Source organism: Microcaecilia unicolor, chromosome 1, assembly GCF_901765095.1.
Source record: "Microcaecilia unicolor chromosome 1, aMicUni1.1, whole genome shotgun sequence".
Classification (NCBI taxonomy): Eukaryota; Metazoa; Chordata; class Amphibia; order Gymnophiona; family Siphonopidae; genus Microcaecilia; species Microcaecilia unicolor.
In genome coordinates, this window is record NC_044031.1 from 14,356,689 (window position 1) to 14,379,600 (window position 22,912).

Below are 22,912 nucleotides of genomic sequence, written 5' to 3' on the forward strand. Positions count from 1 at the left end.
TGAGCACACCACCCAAACTCTCGTCCACGCTTTCATTACCTCTCGTCTCGACTACTGCAACTTGCTCCTCACTGGCCTCCCACTCAGCCATCTATCCCCCCTTCAATCCATTCAGAACTCTGCTGCACGTCTCACATTCCGCCAGAACCGATATACTCATATCACCTCTCTCCTCAAGTCGCTTCACTGGCTTCCGATCAGATACCGCATCCAATTCAAGCTTCTCCTCCTTACTTACAAATGCACTACTCTGCTGCTCCACCCTACCTCTCTACCCTCATTTCCCCCTACGTTCCTGCCCGTAATCTCCGCTCACATGACAAATCCCTCCTCTCAGTACCCATCTCCACCATTGCCAATTCCAGGCTCCGCTCATTTTCCCTTCCCTCACCCTATGCCTGGAACAGTCTTCCTGAATCCCTACGCCAAGCCCCCTCCCTACCCATCTTCAAATCCTTGCTTAAAGCTCACCTCTTCAATGCTGCATTCGGAACCTAACCTTTCGAACATATAGGTTGCCCCAATCTGTCTGACCTATCTGATTAACTGTACATTTGTCTTTTTAGATTGTAAGCTCTTCGAGCAGGGACTGTCCTTCCATGTTAAATTGTACAGCGCTGTGTAACCCTAGTAGCGCTTTAGAAATGTTAAGTAGTAGTAGTAATATAATTAACGGATTCAAAATAACAAACAACTAGTTGGCTTCAACTTAAATATGCTTATGCCTTGTTCTTTGACCAATATGCGTATCATTACCAACTCTTCTCTCCACTCTTTCCATGATGAGTGGAAGAGTCCTCTATCTGAAAGGCTGTGTCACAGTAGTCACCAGTTCCAACGTGCCGACCAGCCCATCAGTAGTCCCTCAGATGCAATCTCCGCAAGGTATTTTAGTGCCATTCCGATTGGTCAAATATGCCATCCGTAGACGGTCTCTGCAACAACTGTAATCCAGAGTCTTAAGAGTTGATGAGATATTTAAATTTCCCACATGAGGCAATCCCGCCACTAAATAAAATATATTATATACCTAATACAATTAAAAAAGTAGAAGGAGAAAAATCAGTGGATTTAAATAATATTACAGCCATTCTGGAACAATCCCTAGAAGAACCAACTGAAAGAGCAACTCTGATTGTTTCTTTTGTCTTCCAGCAAGATTTGAACTCAGTAATGAGACTTTATTTTAAAACCACAAATCGTATATTTGGAGGACATAAAATCTGGATTTATCCAGATGTAACAAAGACTACTCAACAAAAAAGAAAATTGTTTCTCTCGATGAGGTCTAAAACAATAGAAATAGGAGGCTCCTTCCTTCTTGCATATCCATGTAAATGTGTTGTAAGGTTAAATCAAACAAAATATGTGTTCTTTAATCCTGATCAGCTCAAATCTTTCTTAGACTTAAAACAACAATAGAGATTTTGAAGGTGTAAAACGAGAATGTATGCGGCATCAATTTCTTATTTACAGATTAATATAATGTATACTTCACAGATTCCTACCCCCCCCCTTCTCAAATTGAGGTCTAATGAAGCTGAATGATATGTTACTACTGAGGAAAGTAAATTTCTGTTTATTCAATTTGTTTCTAAAGCTGTATTTCACTTAACAGTTTTTGTATGTCTGTTTAAGTTGCAAAAATTTAATAAACAAATAATTAAAAAAAAAAAAAAAAAGAGTTGATGAGATAGATTACTCCTCGTCCGTCTAAGCTTGCTGTGGTTTAGTGACCTTCTACTGCAGTGATTGACGCTTGCCTATTCCTTGTCCATAGATCATTTCGCAAGTTCCCAATCTTTCCTAGCCAATCAAGAAACATGCCAGCAGGAGCGCTCTCAAAGGTCTTCAACTCTCGCTCTACCTGACTGAAACTTTTATTACACTCAGTGCAGTGAAAGGGTTTCATTTTCTCTGGTGTATTTAGAGGTTGCCCTTCTGACTGAAGCTTTTATTACACAGAGCAGTTAAAGGGTTTCATTCTGTGTGAACTCTCTGGTGGTTTGTGAGGGTTGACTTCTCACTGAATCTTTTATTACACTCAAAACAGTTAAAGGGTTTCATTCCTGTGTGGACACTCTGGTGTCGTATGAGGGTTGACTTCTGACTGAAGCATTTATTACACTTAGTGCAGTGAAAGGGTTTCATTTTCTCTGGTGTATTTACAGGTTGCCCTTCTGACTGAAGCTTTCATTACACTCAGAACAGTTAAAGGGTTTCATTCTGTGTGGACTCTCTGGTGGTTTGTGAGGGTTGACTTCTCACTGAATCTTTTATTACACTCAGAACAGTTAAAGGGTTTCATTCCTGTGTGGACACTCTGGTGTCGTATGAGGTTTGACTTCTGACTGAAGCATTTATTACACTTAGTGCAGTGAAAGGGTTTCATTCCTGTGTGGATTCTCTGGTGGAATATGAGGCTTGACTTGTGACTGAAGCTTTTATTACACTCAGTGCAGTGGAAGGGTTTCATTCCTGTGTGGATTCTCTGGTGTATTGTGAGGTATGCCTTCTGACTGAAGTTTTTATTACACGCAGTGCAGTGAAATGGTTTCAATCCTGTGTGGATTCTCTGGTGTATATTGAGGTTTCCCTTCACAGTGAAACTTTTACCACAGTCAGCACATATGAATGGCTTCACACCCAAGTGGATTCTCTGGTGCATTGTTAAATTTGACTTCCGCTTGAAGCTTTTATTACACTCAGTACAACTGAAAGGCTTAATTCCTGTGTGAATTCTCTGGTGTGTTTTGAGGTTTTCCTTCCGACTGAAGCTTTTATTACACTCAGTGCAGTGAAAGGGTTTCAGTCCTGTGTGGATTCTCTGGTGTTTTGTGAGGTGTGACTTCACATTGAATCTTTTACTACACTCAGAACAGTTAAAGGGTTTCACTCCTGTGTGGACACGCTGGTGTCGTATGAGGCTTGACTTCTGCCTGAAGCTTTTATTACACTCAGTGCAGTGAAAGGGTTTCAGTCCTGTGTGGATTCTCTGGTGTTTTGTGAGGTGTGACTTCACATTGAATCTTTTATTACACTCAGAACAGTTAAAGGGTTTCACTCCTGTGTGGACACGCTGGTGTCGTATGAGGCTTAACTTCTGCCTGAAGCTTTTATTACACTCAGTGCAGTGAAAGGGTTTCAGTCCTGTGTGGCTTCTCTGGTGTCTTGTGAGTTGTACCTTCTGACAGAAGCTCTTATTACACTCAGTGCAGTGAAAGGGTTTCATTCCTGTGTGGACACTCTGGTGTCGTATGAAGGTTGACTTGTGACTGAAGCATTTATTACACTCCGTGCAGTGAAAGGGTTTCATTCCTGTGTGGATTCTCTGGTGGAATATGAGGCTTGACTTGTGACTGAAGCTTTTATTACACTCAGTGCAGTGAAAGGGTTTCAGTCCTGTGTGGATTCTCTGGTGTGTTTTGAGGTTTTCATTCTGACGGAAGCTTTTATTACACTCAGTGCAGTGAAAGGGTTTCATTCCTGTGTGGACTCTCTGGTGTTTTGTGAGGGTTGACTTCTGACTGAAGCTTTTATTACACTCAGTGCAGTGAAAGGGTTTCATTCCTGTGTGGGTTCTCTGGTGTATTATGAGGGCTGCCTTCCACTTGAATGTTTTATTACACTCAGTGCAGTGAAACGGTTTCAGTCCTGTGTGGATTCTCTGGTGTGTTTTGAGGTTTTCCTTCCGACTGAAGCTTTTATTACACTCAGTGCAGTGAAAGGGTTTCATTCCTGTGTGGATTCTCTGGTGGAATATGAGGCTTGACTTGTGACTGAAGCTTTTATTACACTCAGTGCAGTGAAAGGGTTTCAGTCCTGTGTGGATTCTCTGGTGTGTTTTGAGGTTTTCCTTCTGACTGAAGCTTTTATTACACTCCGTGCAGTGAAAGGGTTTCATTCCTGTGTGGATTCTCTGGTGGAATATGAGGCTTGACTTGTAACTGAAGCTTTTATTACACTCAGTGCAGTGAAAGGGTTTCAGTCCTGTGTGGATTCTCTGGTGTATTTTGAGGTTTTCCTTCCGACTGAAGCTTTTATTACACTCCGTGCAGTGAAAGGGTTTCATTCCTGTGTGGATTCTCTGGTGGAATATGAGGCTTGACTTGTGACTGAAGCTTTTATTACACTCAGTACAGTTAAATGGTTTCACTCCTGTGTGGCTTCTGTGGTGTTTTCTGAGGTATGCCTTCTGACTGAAGCTTTTATTACACTCAGTACAGTTAAATGGTTTCACTCCTGTGTTGATTCTCTTGTGCATTGTGAGGTTTGTTTTCCAACAAGTGCTTGAACCACTATCAGCACAAGTATACAATCTCTTGTTTTTCTGGTCTTTCAAGAAGTTTGCCTTCCTGCAAAAGACTTTTTCAGGTGTACTAGAAGTGATCGATTTCTCACCATTTTGCACTTTATTATAATCTGTGAAAGCATCTTCATGACTGAAACTTTTCATACATTCAGTACTGGAAACTAGTGTCTCTCCTATGTAGAATTTTGCATTTCTGATTAAGTTTTCTTCTTGATTGAAGCTTTTGTCACAACCAGGATATGAAGCTAGTCTCTCATTAGTGTTCTTTTTCTGGTATTTTGTAATATTTTCTCTATTGGGAAAGCTTTTCCCATATTCTGTACTTGTATACACTCTAGTTTTATGAATAATTTCATGTTGCACTTGCTCTTTCTTCCTACTAAAACCTTTTCCACACTCAGAAGATGTAGAATATGTTTCTTTTATGCACGTTTTCTGTTGTCCTTGTGGTTCTCTCTTTTGACAGACGTTTTTCCCATAGTTCGTACATGTAGATGGTGTCTCTTCATTATCGGATCTAGGATGCGATTTCAGAATGAAATGATCGCTGAGGAATATCTCACATACATCACATAAACATCTTTGATCTCTCATCTGTATGATATTACTGGTACTGTGTTCACACGGAGCTGAGCCTTCTGGTGAATGTTTTTGTTTATTTACATTTTTTCCCTTTTTTCCCCAGTCAGAACAGGAAGGAGTCTCCTCTTTCTCTCTTTCTGATAACATCTTTTCCCTTTCAGGTTTCTCACTGAGCTTCCAGTCATGTGTCTTTGTATTACTGCTTCTGGGATCATCTTTTTCTATAAATAAATAAATATATAAGAGCATTGCAGATTATTGTAGGAGAACAGTTTAGTAATACAAAAAACCCTTCGTAAATCTGCCCCTCCCCAACCCCACAATCAAGTTGATATATCTTTTTAGTAATATCTTTATTAGAATCACACAATGATAAGAACAATAATATCTGTAAGAAGAGATATAACATTATAGCGTGGTAATTTTTCAAGTTTCATCCCCCCACACACATTCACTGCAAGGGATCAGACCGCACATGTTGTTTCTTCACAGCAGTTTGATCCGCAAATGATAGAGCAAAACCTTACCACCCTCCACCCCTTCCTAAAGTCCATACTTCAAGTTATAGGTTCTGCAAGTAGCTAAGAGCATGATGTGGCAACAATCCCACCCTGAGGACCAAATTTGTTGAAAAGACTTCCAGGCTCCAGGAGGCCACTGACTAGTGTCCAGTCTTCATTAGATCGACAAGTTCATTCCTCCAAGCAGCCTGTCTCCAACACATCAAAATATTCTTTCTGGATTAAAAATAAGCCTTATGCAGCAGACAATTAGGGCCCGATCACAGACCCAAGGAAACAAAATTTCAAGAACTGAATGTCCACCCAGAGAGGCAGGCGTCTACCCAGTATTACTGAAAGATGCATCTGCACCCGCATCCAGAAATGTTTTATTAAGGATCAGGCCCAGAGCAGAAGCACTAATGTAGCCGGCTCAGCTGTAGAACTTGAGCATTCTGCTGTTGCCACTATTTGAGCCAGAAAGGCCCGATCGAGGGAAATGTAACGTGTAGGACGCTTCAGGTGTTTCATGAGCAAACGCAGCTGATCACTCATAACTACTGAAGGCCCCGACTGGTTCTAAGATCAACAAGGCCGCCTCCACCCTTCCTACCCACAGAAGGATCCATTGCAATATTAAAGCCCCTCAGAACTAAAAGAGGGAAATGTAGTTCTCCGAGGACAAGCAGGCTGCTTGTTCTCACATGTGGGTCGACGTCCACGGCGGCCCCAGGAACGGCAATTTTTCCAAAGCAAAAATCCAGAAAGTTTTGCCAGAGCCTACTGGCGCCCGGGGCACGTGAACGTCTTTCCGCCTGTCGCGCGAGAGTCCCCACTCAGTTCCATTTTTTCTGCAGTGAAGAGAGGCAGCGTTTTTGAAATCTCTCCTCTCAGCCCTTCACAGTTTTGGAGATTTACTCCATTTTTCTCTTTTAGTTACTTTTTATACGGTTTCTTTATTTAAAAAAAAAAGTCCTTTTTAGTTTTTTCTGCCCTTCTTAAGTTTCCTTTCGCTTCCGCCGCGGCCCTCTTAGACCGTGCGTACGCGTGTTCTCCTTTTTGTGATCTTCTTTAAGGCACAATCGTAAACTTTGATCTCACTGCCACTATTTTTCCGTCCATGACATTGAGGACTCCCAGCGGCTTCAAAAAGTGTACTTGGTGCAACCGGTCGATGCGTGGTGTCTTCAGTGCCTTGGACCCGACCATCGCCCAGACGCATGTAAGTTGTGTGTTAGTCTGAAAGGGCGGACACAGGCGTGGAGATAAGCTCTTCGAGACCTACTTTTTGGAGCTTCGACCAGTTCCTCCGCGTCGACAGCGACATCAGTACCGAGGTCGTCGTCGTCGATATTGGCACCGGGGATGGCGTCGACTTTAGGAGCACAGGTAATGGCTGTCCAGAGACCACCAAATGCTGGTAGCAGTGAGGCGTCGAGTGGGTCTCCACCTGTCTCGAAGACTCCTGCTGTGCAGGCCCTCTCGGACCGACCGCTCTCGGACCCGACCCCGAGGAGGCGTGTGGATTCCACATTCTCCTCGTCGATACTGAGGCATATCGATAACGTGCATTGAGCGAAGGCGAAGAAGCATTGTCATCGGTCTCCTTCCAAGCACGGTACCGGGAGCTCTGGGGCGCCGAAGGATTCGGTACCCGTGAAGCGCTGACGTCGGGAGGAACACTCACCCTAAATACAAGAGGTGTCGGTGCGTCGGTCTTCGGGCAGTCCAGTACCGCCTCCTCAACCTCCACAGATTCTGACACTGATTCCTGCACCGACCCTGCAGCCTTGCTCGACAGCGACTCTAGACGAGCGCATCCGAGCCATTCTTCCAGGTCTTCTGGAAGGGTTGCTGCGTCAGTCTGCTCCGGTACCAGGGGTACTTGTGCCCTCTGTACCGTTGATGGAAGCGGCAGCTGGTTCTATGCCTGTGGAGAGATCTCTGACGCCGGTGCCGCCTGCGGCATCGGCTGTCACCCAGGTCGACTCCCCGTCGACATCGTTGGAGGGAGCTTCATCGCCACCGGCATAGGAGTCGACTTCTTGACACCGCCATCGAGGACATGGTTCCTCGGCGTCGACATGGGCCCGGTTTCGGACTGCAGTTGTGGTCTTCCCTCTGATCCTACTCCTTCACCAGAAAGAAAGCTTTCTCCCCCGGAGTCTTTCTTTCTCTTCATTTGTCCAGGGAATGTCTGTGGCTATTACCTTCCCTGTGGTATCTGAGGATGAGCCCAGGACTGAGATGCTCGAGGTCCTTGACTATCCTTCGCCACCTAAGGAGTCATCCACGGTTCCTTTGCATAATGTGCTCAAGGAGACTCTTATGCGGAACTGGATGAAACCACTAAGTAATCCCACTATTCCCAAGAAAGCTGAGTCCCAATATCGGATTCACGGAGAACCTGAGCTGATGAAGTCGCAGTTACCTCATGACTCTATGGTTGTGGATTCCGCTCTCAAGAGAGCCAGGAGTTCTAGAGACTTTGCCTCAGCGCCCCCCGGGAAGCGAATCTAGAACCCTGGACTCTGACTCTGACCCCTGAACCCTAACCCCTGGTAAGCCTTTCCTCAGCTGAGAGGTGCCCAGCTCTACCACCGGCTGCCTTTTAGGTGCTGTGGAGGACTTGCAGCTCATCTGCATATCCTTACAGCCTTCTCCGGGGTGACACCCAGGTCCACTCCGATCCACTCAGGGCCTCCGCTCTAGGTGCCCAGCGCTCCCACCAGGTGCTGTGGAGGACTTGCAGCCCTTCTGCATTTCCTCACAGCTGTATCCGGAGTGACTCCAGTTCCACCCCGATCCTCCCAGGGCCCTCGCTCCAAGTGCACAGAGTTTCCAGGTGCTTTTTGGCTAGGATCAGGCGACCCTCAGGGGGAGGAATGCTGGCTTCGGCCTAACCCCTGGTAAGCCTTTCCTCAGCTGAGAGGTGCCCAGCTCTACCACCGGCTGCCTTTCAGGTGCTGTGGAGGACTTGCAGCTCATCTCCATATCCTTACAGCCTTCTCCGGGGAGACACCCAGGTCCACTCCGATCCACTCAGGGCCTCCGCTCTAGGTGCGGCACGCGGGGCATTTTTCTCTTTACATCTAATCTTCTTCCCAGTTGCTAAAGTACCTCAGTCATTTATGGCCCCTATTCACATTCTCTTCCTAGCCCTGTCCCTTCCTAATCTTTTCCCTCACCCCCTACCTCTCTCCGCCACAGGAACTCACTGCCCATCCATCGACTTCATCACCTCACCTTCCCTCCTACCCTCTTCCTCCCTCTTGGCTTTTAATCTCCACCTCTTTCTTCCGTCCATTTTGCCTTCCCCATTCCACCTAAATACCTCTCGCCTTCGACGCCTTCGTGGCCACACCTCTCCTACTCTCCTCCACTCTCTTTTACTCCTTCTCTTACTCTCAGCCGGTGACATCAATCCCAATCCTGGCCCCCCTCACCAACTATTATCCCAACTCTGCAGATCTCACCGCAACCTCTCTAACCTCATCTCTATTTCTCTACTCCGCTCCTCTTCGCTGCCATTCTCTTGCGCCCTATGGAATGCCCGCTCTATCTGTAACAAACTCGCCTATATCCAGGACCTCTTTATCTCGCGTCACCATAACAGAAACCTGGCTCTGCCCTGATGACTCTGCTTCAGTCGCAGCCCTGTGCCATGACGGTTATCTATTTTCACATACTCCTCGCCCTACTGGCCGTGGGCGCGGTGTTGGACTACTTCTCTCTCCCTCCTCCAGATTTCAACCCCTTCTTCCACCTCAATCTCACTGTTTTTCCTCCTTTGAAGTCCACTCTATCCGCCTTTTCTCTCCTCTGCCTCTTCAAATAGCGGTCATTTATCGTCCCCCTGATAAGTCCCTTTCATCCTTTCTCAGTGACTTTGACGCCTGGCTTGCCTTCTTCCATGATCCTTCCTCCCCCTCTCTCATCCTTGGTGACTTTAATATTCCTGCTAATGATCCTTCTGACTCTTATATTTCCAAGTTACTCGCTTTAACGTCCTCCTTTAATATCCAACTATGCTCCACCTCCCCCACTCATCAAAATGGTCACTGTCTTGATCTCATCTTCTCCTCCAACTGTTCACCCTCTAGTTTCTTTGCCTCTGATCTTCCCTCCTCTGATCACCATCTTATAACTTTCACACTTAAATCTCCTCCCTCCCAGTCCCGTCCTATCTTATCTAATTTATCTAGGAATCTTCACGATATTGACCCTTCATCTCTATCCTCCCATGTTTCAAACCTCCTCTCTACTGTGGCACCATCCACGTCTGTCAATGAGGCTGTTTTTTCTTACAACAATAATCTATCCTCTGCCTTAGACACTCTTGCACCTTTGATGACCCGCCCTGTAAGGCGTACAAAACCCCAATCCTTGGCTGACTTCTAATATCCGCTACCTACGTTCCTGTACCCACTCCGCCGAACGCCTCTGGCGGAAATCTCAGGCCCTTGCTGATTTCTTACACTTTAAGTTCATGCTGACCTCCTTCCAATCTGCTCTTTTACGTGCCAAACAGGATTATTATATCCAACTGACCAACTCTCTTGGCTCTAATCCTCGACTTCTCTTCACCACATTGAACTCTCTCCTCAAGGTGCCCCCTCCCCCAACTCCCCCTTCATTATCTCCTCAGACCCTTGCTGAATTCTTTCACAACAAGGTTCAAAAGATAAACCTTGCTTTCTTTACCTCACCACCTCTCCCTCCACTAGTCCGTTCCCCTCGCTCTCCTTCCCCTCATTCCCTTTCCTCCTTTCCTGAAGTTACTATTGAGGAAACTACACTTCTCCTTTCTTCCTCAAAATGTACCACCTGTTCCTCTGATCCCATTCCCACCCACCTTCTTAATACCATCTCTCCTGCTCTTATTCCTTTTATCTGTCACATTCTCAACCTCTCACTTTCCACTCCGACTGTCCCTGCTGCCTTTAAACATGCTGTGGTCACACCTCTCCTTAAGAAGCCTTCACTCGACCCTACTTGTCCCTCTAATTACCGACCCATCTCCCTCCTTCCTTTTCTCTCCAAATTACTTGAGCGTGCTGTTCACCGCCCTTGCCTTGATTTTCTCTCCTCACATGCTATTCTTGACCCACTACAATCTGGTTTTCGCCCTCTTCACTCAACCGAAACTGCGCTTACTAAAGTCTCCAATGACCTATTACTGGCTAAATCCAGAGGTCAATATTCCATCCTCATTCTTCTTGATCTTTCCTCTGCTTTTGACACTGTCGATCACAGCATACTTCTCGATACCCTGTCCTCACTTGGTTTCCAGGGCTCTGTCCTTTCCTGGTTCTCTTCCTACCTCTCCCTCTGCACCTTTAGTGTTCACTCTGGTGGAGCCTCTTCTACTTCTATCCCTCTGCCTGTCGGCGTACCTCAGGGTTCTGTTCTTGGTCCCCTCCTCTTTACTATCTACACTTCTTCCCTTGGTTCATTAATCTCATCCCATGGCTTTTCCTACCATCTCTATGCTGATGACTCCCAAATCTACCTTTCTACCCCTGATATCTCACCTTGCATCCAAACCAAAGTTTCAGCGTGCTTGTCTGACATTGCTGTCTGGATGTCTCAACGCCACCTGAAATTAAATATGACCAAAACCAAGCTTCTCATTTTCCCCCCCAAACCCACCTCCCCGCTCCCCCCGTTTTCTATTTCTGTTGATGGCTCTCTCATTCTCCCTGTCTCCTCAGCTCGAAACCTTGGGGTCATCTTTGACTCTTCTCTCTCCTTCTCTGCTCATATCCAGCAGATTGCCAAGACCTGTCGTTTCTTTCTTTACAACATCCGTAAAATCCGCCCCTTTCTTTCCGAGCACTCTACCAAAACCCTCATCCACACCCTTGTCACCTCTTGTTTAGACTACTGCAATCTGCTTCTTGCTGGCCTCCCACTTAGTCACATCTCCCCTCTCCAGTCAGTTCAAAACTCTGCTGCCCATCTCATCTTCCGCCAGGGTCGCTTTACTCATACTACCCCTCTCCTCAAGACCCTTCACTGGCTCCCTATCCGTTTTCGCATCCTGTTCAAACTTCTTCTACTAACCTATAAATGTACTCACTCTGCTGCTCCCCAGTATCTCTCCACACTCGTCCTTCCCTACACCCCTTCCCGTGCACTCTGCTCCATGGATAAATCCTTCTTATCTGTTCCCTTCTCCACTACTGCCAACACCAGACTTCGCGCCTTCTGTCTCGCTGCACCCTACGCCTGGAATAAACTTCCTGAGCCCCTACGTCTTGCCCCATCCTTGGCCACCTTTAAATCTAGACTGAAAGCCCACCTCTTTAACATTGCTTTTGACTCGTAACCACTTGTAAGCACTCGCCTCCACCTACCCTCCTCTCTTCCTTCCCGTTCACATTAATTGATTTGATTTGCTTACTTTATTTATTTTTTGTCTATTAGATTGTAAGCTCTTTGAGCAGGGACTGTCTTTCTTCTATGTTTGTGCAGCGCTGCGTACGCCTTGTAGCGCTATAGAAATGCTAAATAGTAGTAGTAGTAGTAGATAAAGGCGTATCAGGCCTCTATGCTCGTGGCCAAAATTCAATCTTACCAGCTCTACACGAGCATTAACGTGGGGAACACGGTGAAGCAATTGGCGGACTTAGTTGATAAGCTACCTCTGGAGCAGGCCAAGCTTTTTCAGGAGGTGGTCAGGCAGCAGAAGGCGTATAGTAAATTCCTGTCCAGGGGTGCTTACGATTCTTTTGATGTTGCATCCAGAACCGCTGCCCAAGGTATAGTGATGCGCAGACTCTCGTGGCTGCGTGCCTCTGACCTGGACAATCGAGTCCCGCAGCAGATTGTGGATGTCCCTTGCCGGGGGGGGGGGGGGGATAATATTTTTGGTGAGAAAGTCGAGCAAGTGGTTGATCAGATCACTCAGCCGGAAACCGATATGGACAATCTTTCCCGCTGGGCGCCTTCTGCTTCTACCTCATCAGGTAGACGATTTTTCCGGGGACGGAAGAATGCACCATATGCTTATAACAAACGTAGGTACAATCCTCCTTCTCAACAGCCTTCTCAGGCTCATCCCCAGCACGCTCATTCTCATCAACAGCGTGCGCCAAGGCAGGCCCCCGTGGCTCCCCAGCAAAAGCAAGGGACGGGCTTTTGACTGGCTCCAGCTGAGCATAGCCACTATAAACGTGTCCGTGCCAGACGGTTAAAATTTTTTCATCAAAGATAGACTCTCATAACCTCTGATGAGTGGGATCTTCAAATAGTCCAGTTAGTATACTCCCTCAATTTGAAATCCAGACCTCCAAATTGCCCACAGGGAGCTCAATCCTTCAGCTTCCAGCACAGGCAGGTACTTGCAGAGGAACTCTCCGCCCTTCTCAGCGCCAATGCGGTTGATCCCGTTCCACCAGGCCAAGAAGGGCTGGGATTCTATTCCAGGTACTTTCTTGTGCAAAAGAAAACAGGGGGGATGTGTCCCATCCTAGACCTAAGGGCCCTGAACAAATTCCTAGTCCCACAAAAATTCAGGATTGTTTCCCTGGGCATCCTGCTTCCCATGATTCAGGAAAACGATTGGCTATGCTCTCTGGACTTAAAGGATGCTTATACACACATCCCGATATTCCAGCTCACAGGAAGTATCTTCGATTCCATCTGGGAGCGCAACACTTCCAGTATTGTGTGCTGCCCTTTGGTCTGGCGTCTGCACCCAGGGTCTTTACAAAATGCCTGGCAGTAGTTGCAGCGTCGCTACGCAGACTGGGAGTGCATGTGTTCCCTTATCTCGACGATTGGCTGGTGAAGAACACCTCAGAGGCAGGAGCTCTACAGTCCATGCAGATGACTACTCAACTGCTGGAGCTACTCGGGTTTGTTATAAATTACCCCAAGTCCCATCTTTTCCCTGTTCAGAAACTGGAATTCATAGGCGCTCTGCTGGACTCTCAGATGGCTCGTTCCTATCTTCCAGAAGCAAGAGCAGACAATCTTCTGTCTCTAGTTTCCATGGCCAGGGCGTCTCAGCAGATCACAGCTCGGCAGATGTCGAGACTTCTAGACCATATGGCCTCCACAGTCCATGTGACACCCATGGCCCATTCTTCACATGAGATCAGCTCAATGGACCCTAGCTTCTCAGTGGTATCAAGCTGCAGGGGATCTAGAGGATGCAATCCAGCTGTCCACCAGTTTTCACAATTCCCTTCACTGGTGGACAATTCGATCCAATTTGACCTTGGGACGTCCTTTTCAAATTCCTCAGCCACAAAAAGTGCTGACACGGATGCATCCCTCCTGGGGTGGGGAACTCATGTCGATGGGCTTCACACTCAAGGAGTTTGGTCCCACCAGGAAAAAGGTCTTCAGAGCATTCAGCGGTCTGGAATGCTCTAAAGGCTTTCAGAGATCATGTGGAATCGCACGATGATGTCTCACGCTCTAGTCTCCTGGCGCGGACCCAGGGCTCTGTCAGCTCTGTCCAATTCAATCCTCTCTGCTGCCGCCTCGGTCCCCATCAGGGTTGCACATATGGTTTGTACTATTTGTGGGACGTCTTCCGTCTCTCCACCCTCTGGGACTCCGCGAAATCGGAGGTTGTTCCTCCTGCCCCGATTTTCTAAGTCGTCCAATTTATAGGCCAAATCTTTCATTTTTTGATCCAGTTCCTGTATTTGTGCTTCGTGAGCAGTTAGAGTGTCCGCATGCTCATCCAGCCAAAGTTCTGCTTCTTCCACTCGTCCCCCCAGCTCGCAGAGATCCGTGCTAAGCACCTCCATTTTGTCTAATATTTCTTCTTTCGATTTTTGGATGTCCTCTTGGATTCCCGACAGAATCTGTCTGAGTTCACCCGAGACACCCTTTTTTGCGGGGGGCCTCCGCGATTCCGCCAGCGATAAGGCCGAGTTGGAGTTGGAGGGCGAGGCCTGCGCCATTGCCTCGTGGCACTTCGGGGTCTTATTCGGCCCGCCGCCCCCCGACTTCTCTGCGTCTTTATTTCGCGCTGAGTGCACTTTGCTCATACCGTCTGACAATCGTTGCCAACCAGGAATATTTTGGAGCAGCGAAAACAACTGATGGTAGCCGATGATAGCTTTTTATAGCAGCGAGGAGCGGGAGCTAAGAAGTTAGGCTGCCATTGCCAGCGGTAACGTCACTTCCTCCCCCCGAGCATAGTAGTTTCTGTACTATGATTAAGACGAAAGCTGGTTTGATGAGAACGTAAGATATGATTTTTCAGAGATCAGAAGTTTGCTGGTAAACTATAGACAAGGTAAGTTTGGCCAAGAATGGAAGATTTGCTATCGGACAATAGTTTGCTGGATCATCAAAAGAATGGGCGGGATCTTTAATCTTAGGATGTACATATGCCGATTTTCAGTTGGAAGGAACCACCCCCGTGGACAAACTGAGAGTGACCATAGAATGGATGTATGGAAGAAATGTGGGTAGGAACCACTTGACGAGATGAGAAGGGAGAGAATAGTTGGGCGCTGTAGTGGATTTCATCAACTAAATGAGTCAACTAAGCTCAGGAAATGAAGGAAGAGTAAAGGTTGCCATTACTCCCCTAGAGACTGAAGAAACTAGAGCATCACCAGCTTGTAGCGTAGTAAGGGGCAACGAAGATAAAAGTGGTGCCATAGGATGGGGTGAGGTAAACGGGATATGAAGCTTCAGAATCTTATTTTCAAAAATATCGGCTAGGGACCGGGCATCAGGAACTGTCCAAAGAAGTTTTTGAGGTGTACAAAATGTGGAAGCAACCAGAGGATTAGATAAAGCTTAGAGTATGTAGGACCTCTGGAAATTTGAGTACAATAGTAGTCCTTTTTCCAAGAGAGCGGAGCTGTTGTTTCATTTGTTGCAGTTCTGCCATGTACCATGGAACAGTATGTTTGCAATTAAGTGAGGGATCGTAAGAGGTAAGCGGAGCAAGAGTGTCAAAGTCCCTCTTAATCTCAGAGTTCCAAGAACATGCCTGATAAGTCGGGTAGATCGACAAAAGAAGAGAAGGTGAATGCACATCCACCTAATAAATAATCATAAGAAAGTTTACTAATTTCTCTATGGAAAATAGTTTTCCTGGGAGGACCGACTAAGCTCTCTAGAAGAGCATTGAAAGAAGACGAGAGAGTGATCTGTCCAGGATAGGGAGAGGAGGGAGACCTCACTTACCAAGGGAGTAGAAAGTACTGAGGAAAGGACCAGGTTCAAGATGTGGTCATCACGATGAGTTGGTTGACTCACATCTTGGGCCAGGTTCAGATCAGAGAAGAGCCATAGAAGATGTAAAGCAAACGACAAAGTAGAGTCATCACAATGAATATTAAAGCCACCCGACCATTAACTGAGAGTGCGAGTTACAGTAGTCAGTAAGTAGAGAACTGCAGAAGCTGAAAAGAAGTTGTTGAAGGAGGGTGGTAGAGCAGGAGGAAGTTGAAAGGCTTCTTGGGGCCTGAGAGAGTGGAGAAAAAGCAGAGAAGCTAAACTTGGGCGAATAAATAACTTTAAGGCCCCCCCCCCCACCTTACGACGGCCAGGCCTGTTGATAGGATGGTAAAGATAGCCAGAAGGGATTGCATGATTAACATATGATGCATCAGCTTCTGAAAGCCAGGTTTCTGTAAGACAGAGCAGGTCCAGGGAACAGGAAATAATGAGATCATGTATTAAAAATTATTCCTCAGGGAATGTGTGTTAAGAAGGCCGATCCGCTTCATCCATGAAGAGGTGCCAGGGGATGGAGACAAACGAGCTACTGAGGAAAGTGGGTATAGACACTGATACAAGCAGCGAGTGGAGGGAGGTTGAAAAAAAGCATGATCTGTGGCCCCAACGGCAGGAATAGTGTGCGAGAAGCACATGGTGAAATAAAGAAATAGGAAGAATGCAGGGACACAAGAGTGCCAGTGAGTCTGGGGAGGCAACAAGCACCAGTGAGGCTTTGCTGACGTCACTCCCGGTGCAGGGCAGGAACAGCAGCTTGGAAACCGCCACTAACGCGGCTTGTTTTTTTTTTTTGTCTGGGGAGGTGAAAAACACAGAACAGCAGTGTCAGGTTCTCAGGTTCAGAGCCCGCGGGGCTGGGCTCTGGAGCAAACGTGAGCCCTTGGGCTGCTGACGAGGAGCGACAGCAGCAGGCAAAACCCACCAACCAACACTGGGTAAGCACACCGGCAGGGACTGCAGGCACTGCCCAGCGAACCAGAACACATGGACTGGAATCCCCCGGACTGGAGGACACAGGACTGGAACACTGGACTGCAATCCCCCGGACTGGAACACACCCCGGACCGGAACACACTGGACTGGAGCACACCAGACTGGAACACACACCGGACCGGAACACACTGGACTGGAGCACACTGGACTGGTCCACACAGCTTCACCTGCACTTAGCTACTAAGCCCCCCAGGAGTTGAGCTCATGGGTTCGAGTAGCCGGCAGGACTTACTGGACGACACAGGGACCAGGACTACAACAAGCTGTAACTGGAGTGCACCTACATAACTCCTAAAGTGACCAAAAGTGTTCCTAAGCCCAGCACCAACAGAAAAGCTCCTAAGCCCTCCACTAACAGCAGTGCCCCTAACAGAAACTAACAGGGGTGCCCCTACGCCCTACACTAACAGAAGTGCAGGGAAGCCACAAGGGAAAAGGAAGGGAAGACAAAAGCCAGACCTAACACTGGTGCTTCCTAAGCACCAAGCTGCAGCAGCTAAACATGGGTTCTCACCCCGGTACTTCCTAAGCACCCAACTCCAGCAGCTAAACACAGGTCACGAGGAAAAGCGGGGTGTAATGGTGAGCACAAGGAAACAAGCAGGAAAGCCAAATACCCAAATAACAAAAGGTGCTTCCTAAACACTATAACAAGGGTGCTCCCAGCACCAAACTCCAGCACTGCACTAACAGCAGTGCTACACCCCGTAGCAAAAGGGAAAGCAGAGGAGTCAAAGGGAAAAACAGGGAAGTCAAACACACAAGTCACAAGTGCACACTGACTGCCCTACACTAATACAAAGAATAAAGCTCTAATGGAAAAATACGTGCTTACAAAAAATGAAGAAAAAGCCCTCAGAAACCGTGGGTAGAATACCCAGGGTTTAGTGCGCGGTTATGTTATTCTTATAACACACGCCACGGTTCTAACATTGGGCAAAAAACTTCATTTCGGATAAATTTACAATTTGATAGCCTCTAATACGGCTTATGAAATATATCTTTTTATAAATATGTTTTTCTTTTTTCAATAATTGTTCAACAATCCAACGTTAACTGTTGCACTTAGCTTTTAAGCCGGGCACTCTTCAATGTCTGTTCAACGGGAACCCGTTTCGCCCAAAACCTAGCTTCATCGGGAACGGAGTGCTTTAAATGTGCTCGCGATCAAACATACTTTAGTGAAAGCGTACAGCATTTCAAAAAATGGCGCCTCCTAGCGTACAGCATTTCAAAAAATGGAGCTTTATTCTTTGTATTAGGTTACTTTTTTGCTCTAAAGTTACTGCTTTCATTCTGTTGACTGCCCTACACTAACCTGGACCTAAAGCAAGTAGCCAGAAGCAAACGTTGCGAAGGCCCTGAAGGAAAGAACCCACTTCCTTATCAAGGCCCTCCCAGATGATGTCACTCTCCCTAGAGCCAGGCAGAACACATTCAAACCCCGAGAGGCCCAACCCACATCAATGCAGCACCGAGAAGCTCTTGAAGCCAGTACACCCAGGGAGAGGTAGAGCAACTCAGACCACACCCACAGCTGCAGTGAAATGAGACAATTAACCCCATGCTGCTGAAAGCTGCCAGCACAGAGAGACGGAGCCAGCTCAGAAAGGACAGAAAAACAGAACAGAAACCAGCTAAAAAGCTGACCCCCAGGAAAGAGGTAAGTTTGAGAGGGGTTCAGACCCCAATCATAACAAGCAGGCAGACATAAGCATTGAGTAGACAGCAGACAAAAACATCCCAGGAAAACATCGGGGCACCCTAGGCAGTGGACTTCACATAAAAGGTCCCAGGTACACATCTCACCCTTACCTCCTTATATTGTATGGTGAGCCCTCCAAAACCCACCCTTCTGTACACCACTACAATAGATTTATGGCTGCAGGCATCACCTATATATGGGTACAGTAGGTTTTTGGTGGGTTTTGAGAGGTCTCACACTTTCCAGCACAAGTGTAACAGAGTGGGATATGGGCCTGGTTCCCCTTCTCTACAGTGCACTGCACTGACCACTGGGCTACTCCAGGGTCCTGTTTGCTGTTCTAATAAGACTGGCCGTAACACCTGAAGCTGTCATAGAGGCTGTTACGTACTGTTACATTCACATCTTTGAGGGGTGGAAGGGGGAGGTCATTCCTTTATTTCTCCAGTGGTCATCTAGTCATTTAGAGCAGTTTTCTGTAACTTAGTCATTATTAAAATAGGTCAAGACCAAAATGTCCAACTTATAGCCCTGGACATTTTTGTTTTGTTCTATTATGGCAGAAAAAACATTCAAGTGTTAGAAATGCCAAGATCCCGCATTTGGACACACTGCAGACCAACAGCAACACGTCTAAAAAAAAAAAAAAAAGCTTTTGAAAATAGCAATTCGGGTTCCTCTTTCCCACATGCATCACCTTGCACTTGCTCACATTAAACGTCATCTGCCATTTAGCCGCCCAGTCTCCCAGTCTCGTAAGGTCCTCTTGTAATTTTTCACAATCCTGTCGCGAGTTAACGATTTTGAATAACTTTGTGTCATCAGCAAATTTAATTACCTCGCTAGTTACTCCCATCTCTAAATCATTTATAAATATATTAAAAAGCAGCGGTCCTAGCACGGACCCCTGAGGAACCCCACTAACTACCCTTCTCCATTGTGAATACTGCCCATTTAACCCCACTCTCTGTTTCCTATCCTTCAACCAGTTTTTAATCCACAATAGGACATTTCCTCCTATCCCATGACCCTCCAATTTCCTCTGTAGCCTTTCATGAGGTACCTTGTCAAACGCCTTTTGGAAATCCAGATACACAATATCAACCGGTTCCCCTTTGTCCACATGTTTGTTTACTCCTTCAAAGAAATAGTCATAACAATTTTTATCACACACAAACACTACCATTCTCCCTCATTCACACATATAATATTTAAAAAAATTAGACAAATATAATAAGACTGATACTAAATAAGGAGTAGAGCATCAGAACAGAGTTTCACAACTGCTGATTAATCACACTCAACAAATGAGTCCTTTCTACGTAGCAAAATCTCGTCCAAGTTGTATAATGGATTCCACTCACTTAGGGCTTCAATACAAGAGTTCTATATTGAAGTTGGATATCCTTTGAATCATCAGTATTAAATGAACGACTATCTTCAACCCACACTTGTTAAGGGCTCAACAACTCCTAATTAGTGATACAGTCAACTGCTAGCTGATAATCTTCCACATGAGGTTATAACTCAATAAATAGTCGATACACCACAGAACCACCTGGACCCGACATGATCATGTTTCACTATAAACTAGCGTCCTTATAGTATCAGTCTTATTCTATTTTGACAATTTTTTTGAAATATTGTATGTGTGAATAAGGGAGAACGGTAGTGTTTGTGTATGACTATGAGTTAACAAGATAGAATAATAAAATTAGATTTATATAAATAAAATCAAAAGATTTTTTGCAATTCTAATGGTTGTTGTTATGTGAATGTTTACTGAAATACGACCAATTATTGAATGTGAAACTTAATTCATATTGAGGGGCATAATCGAACGCGAATGCCCATCTCCATGGGCGTCCATCTCCGAGAACGGGTACGTGAAGGGGCGGAACAGACCGTATTTTCGAAAAAGATGGGCATCCAACTTTTTTTTCAATAATACGGTTTGTGCCGGGCAAATGCCTAGGATTTGTGCAGATTTGAGCTGGGCAGTATCGTTTTTCAGCGATAATGGAAACTGAAGGCGCCCAGCTCAAAAACGAACAAATCCAAGGCATTTGGTCGTGGGAGGGGCCAGGATTCGTAGTGCATGCCAGGACACCAACCGGGCACCCTAGGGGGCTCTTGTAACAATTAAAAAAAAAAAGTAAAATACCTCCCAAGTCCATAGCTCCCTTCCCTTGGGTGCTGAGCCCCCCAAATCCCCCCCAAAACCCACTGCCCACAACTCTACACCATTACTATAGCCCTTGTGGGTGAAGGGGGGCACCTACATGTGGGTACAGTGGGTTTTGGGGGCGCTTTGGAGCGCTCCCATTTACCAGCACAAGTGTAACAGGTAGGGGGGGGGATGGGCCTGGGTCCACCTGCCTGAAGTCCACTGCACCCACTAACAACTGCTCCAGGGACCTGCATACTGCTGTGATGGAGCTGGGTATGGCATTTGAGGCTGGCATACAGGCTGGAAAAAAAAGTTTTTAAAGTTGTTTTTTTTTTTGGTCGGAGGGAGTTAGTGACCACTGGGGGAGTCAGGGGTGGTCATCCCTGATTCCCTCCGGTGGTCATCTGGTCATTTAGGGCACTTTTTTGGGACTTGTTTGTGAAAAAAAAAGGGTCCAAAAAAAGTGACCTAAATTCGCACTAAAAACGCCTTTCTTTTTTCAATTATCGGCTGAGCATGCCCATCTCTCGGCCGATAAACATGCCCCAGTCCCGCCTTCACCACGCCTCCGACATTCCCCCGTCAACTTTGTCCATTTCCGCGACAGATTGCAGTTGGAGACGCCCAAAATCGGCTTTCGATTATACCGATTTGGGCGCCAACGGGAGAAAGACGCCCATCTCCCGATTTGGGTCGAAATATTATTATTATTATCATTTGTATAGTGCTACCAGACGCATGCAGCGCTGAACACCTGACACAGAGAGACAGTCCCTGCTCAATACAGCTTACAATCTAAAGTAATACAGACAAGACAATAAGGGCAAGGGAAGTACTGGGTGAGAAGGAACAAGGGGGAGGCAAATGAGTAGTGGCTAGGAGCCAAAAGCAGCAGTGAAAAGGTGGGTTTTCAGCATAGATTTGAAAACAGGTAGAGATGGAGCTAGACATACAGGCTCAGGAAGTTTATTCCAGGCATAAGGTGCCGTGAGAGAAAAGGAACGAAGCCTGGAGTTAGCAGTGGAGGAGAAGGGGGACGACAAGAGAGATTTGTCCAGCGAGCAGAGGTCACAGGGAGGAATGTAGGGAGAGACGAGAGTGGAGAGGTAATGGGGGGGCTGCAGAATGGAAGCATTTAAAGGTCAGTAAGAGAAGTTTAAACTGTATACGGAAGCGGACAGGAAATATGGGCGTCTTTCTCTTTCGAAAATAAGCTGGATTGTGTTCTTTACATATGAGTTATTTTTACCTAGAAATAAGCAGTGGATTTTCCCAAATCTATCTTAACAATGGCTTGAGGACTTTTCTTTTAGGAAATAATCCAAACCCTTTTTAAACCCTGCTAAGCTAAATGCTTTTACCACACTCTCTGGTAACAAATTCCAAAGTTTAATTACACTTTCAGTGAAGAAATACTTTCTCCAGTTTATTACAAATTTATTACTTTGGGCTCCTTTTACTAAGCTGTGAGAATGGATTTCGCATTTTTTTAATGATCAGCTCTCAATAAATAAGACACCCATAGGAATATAATGGGCATCTTAGCATTCTATATACTATATTTTTATAGATTATTTACACTATTGAAGCTTATCCTGTGAATATCTTTGTGGCTGAATCAGAAAAGTTGCTACCTGTATATGAGAACATCATATGGTATCTGTTTACTGTTTATTTTTTATAACTGATTTGGATGTTTTTACAATATAATTTATATTTTCTGTACTAATAATTTTAATCCTTTAGTTATATGTATAGACCCCTGAAGAAGGCACTTTGCTGAAACATGGGCCATGTTGGGTCCTTCCGTAAGCTTCCCTTCCTTCAGCCTAAGGTTTCGCCTCTCAGTTCCATCCACAGTTCCGTTTGTGTTGCTGATTCCCACTTGCATGCTTGCACTGTATATGGAATGGGTCATCTCGCCATCACTCATTATCAGTCACATCGGCTTCCTGTAGTGAGACTCACCCACTGCCAGTCACTCCTTAATCTGCCAGAGAAGGTATTTTAAGAATAATGGGAAATCCTTACCTAGAGACATCAGGGTCTCATAATTCTCCTTCATCACCTCCCTGTAAAGCTCCTTCTGCCCTTCATCTAAATATTCCCACTCCTCCTGGGAGAAAGAGACAGCGATGTCCTCAAACGTCACCCGCATCTGAAACACAAACCAGAAACACACTCAGGGACACAAAGAGGTGCTCAGAATGCATTAGATTTCAGGTCCTGACATGTTACCTCTCTCGTGCCTTTGTTTTTGGGGTTGTCACTGTTCACATTTTTTCTCCGTTTTGTGTAGAATTCCCCCAACATAAACACCTGTCTCTTCTATGCTCCAGGACTGACTGCACCTAAGCTGTCTCCCAGACCAGGCTTGATTCCCCCCCCCCCCCACCACCATTCTCAGTCTCCAACTAGTATGAACCTCT

General features: G+C 46.1%; 1 protein-coding gene across 1 annotated transcript; it reads right to left on the reverse strand.

Moving 5' to 3' along the window:
* Positions 1-1,648: 1,648 nt before the first annotated feature.
* Positions 1,649-22,551, reverse strand: LOC115463081 (zinc finger protein 271-like). The gene is made up of 2 exons (XM_030193283.1): positions 22,515-22,551; positions 1,649-5,115 (listed from the first exon to the last, which is right to left on the reverse strand). The coding sequence occupies exons 1-2, from the start codon at positions 22,546-22,548 to the stop codon at positions 2,222-2,224; spliced, it is 2,928 nt and encodes a 975-aa protein (XP_030049143.1). The 5' UTR covers positions 22,549-22,551; the 3' UTR covers positions 1,649-2,221.
* Between the last annotated feature and the right edge of the window lie 361 nt (positions 22,552-22,912).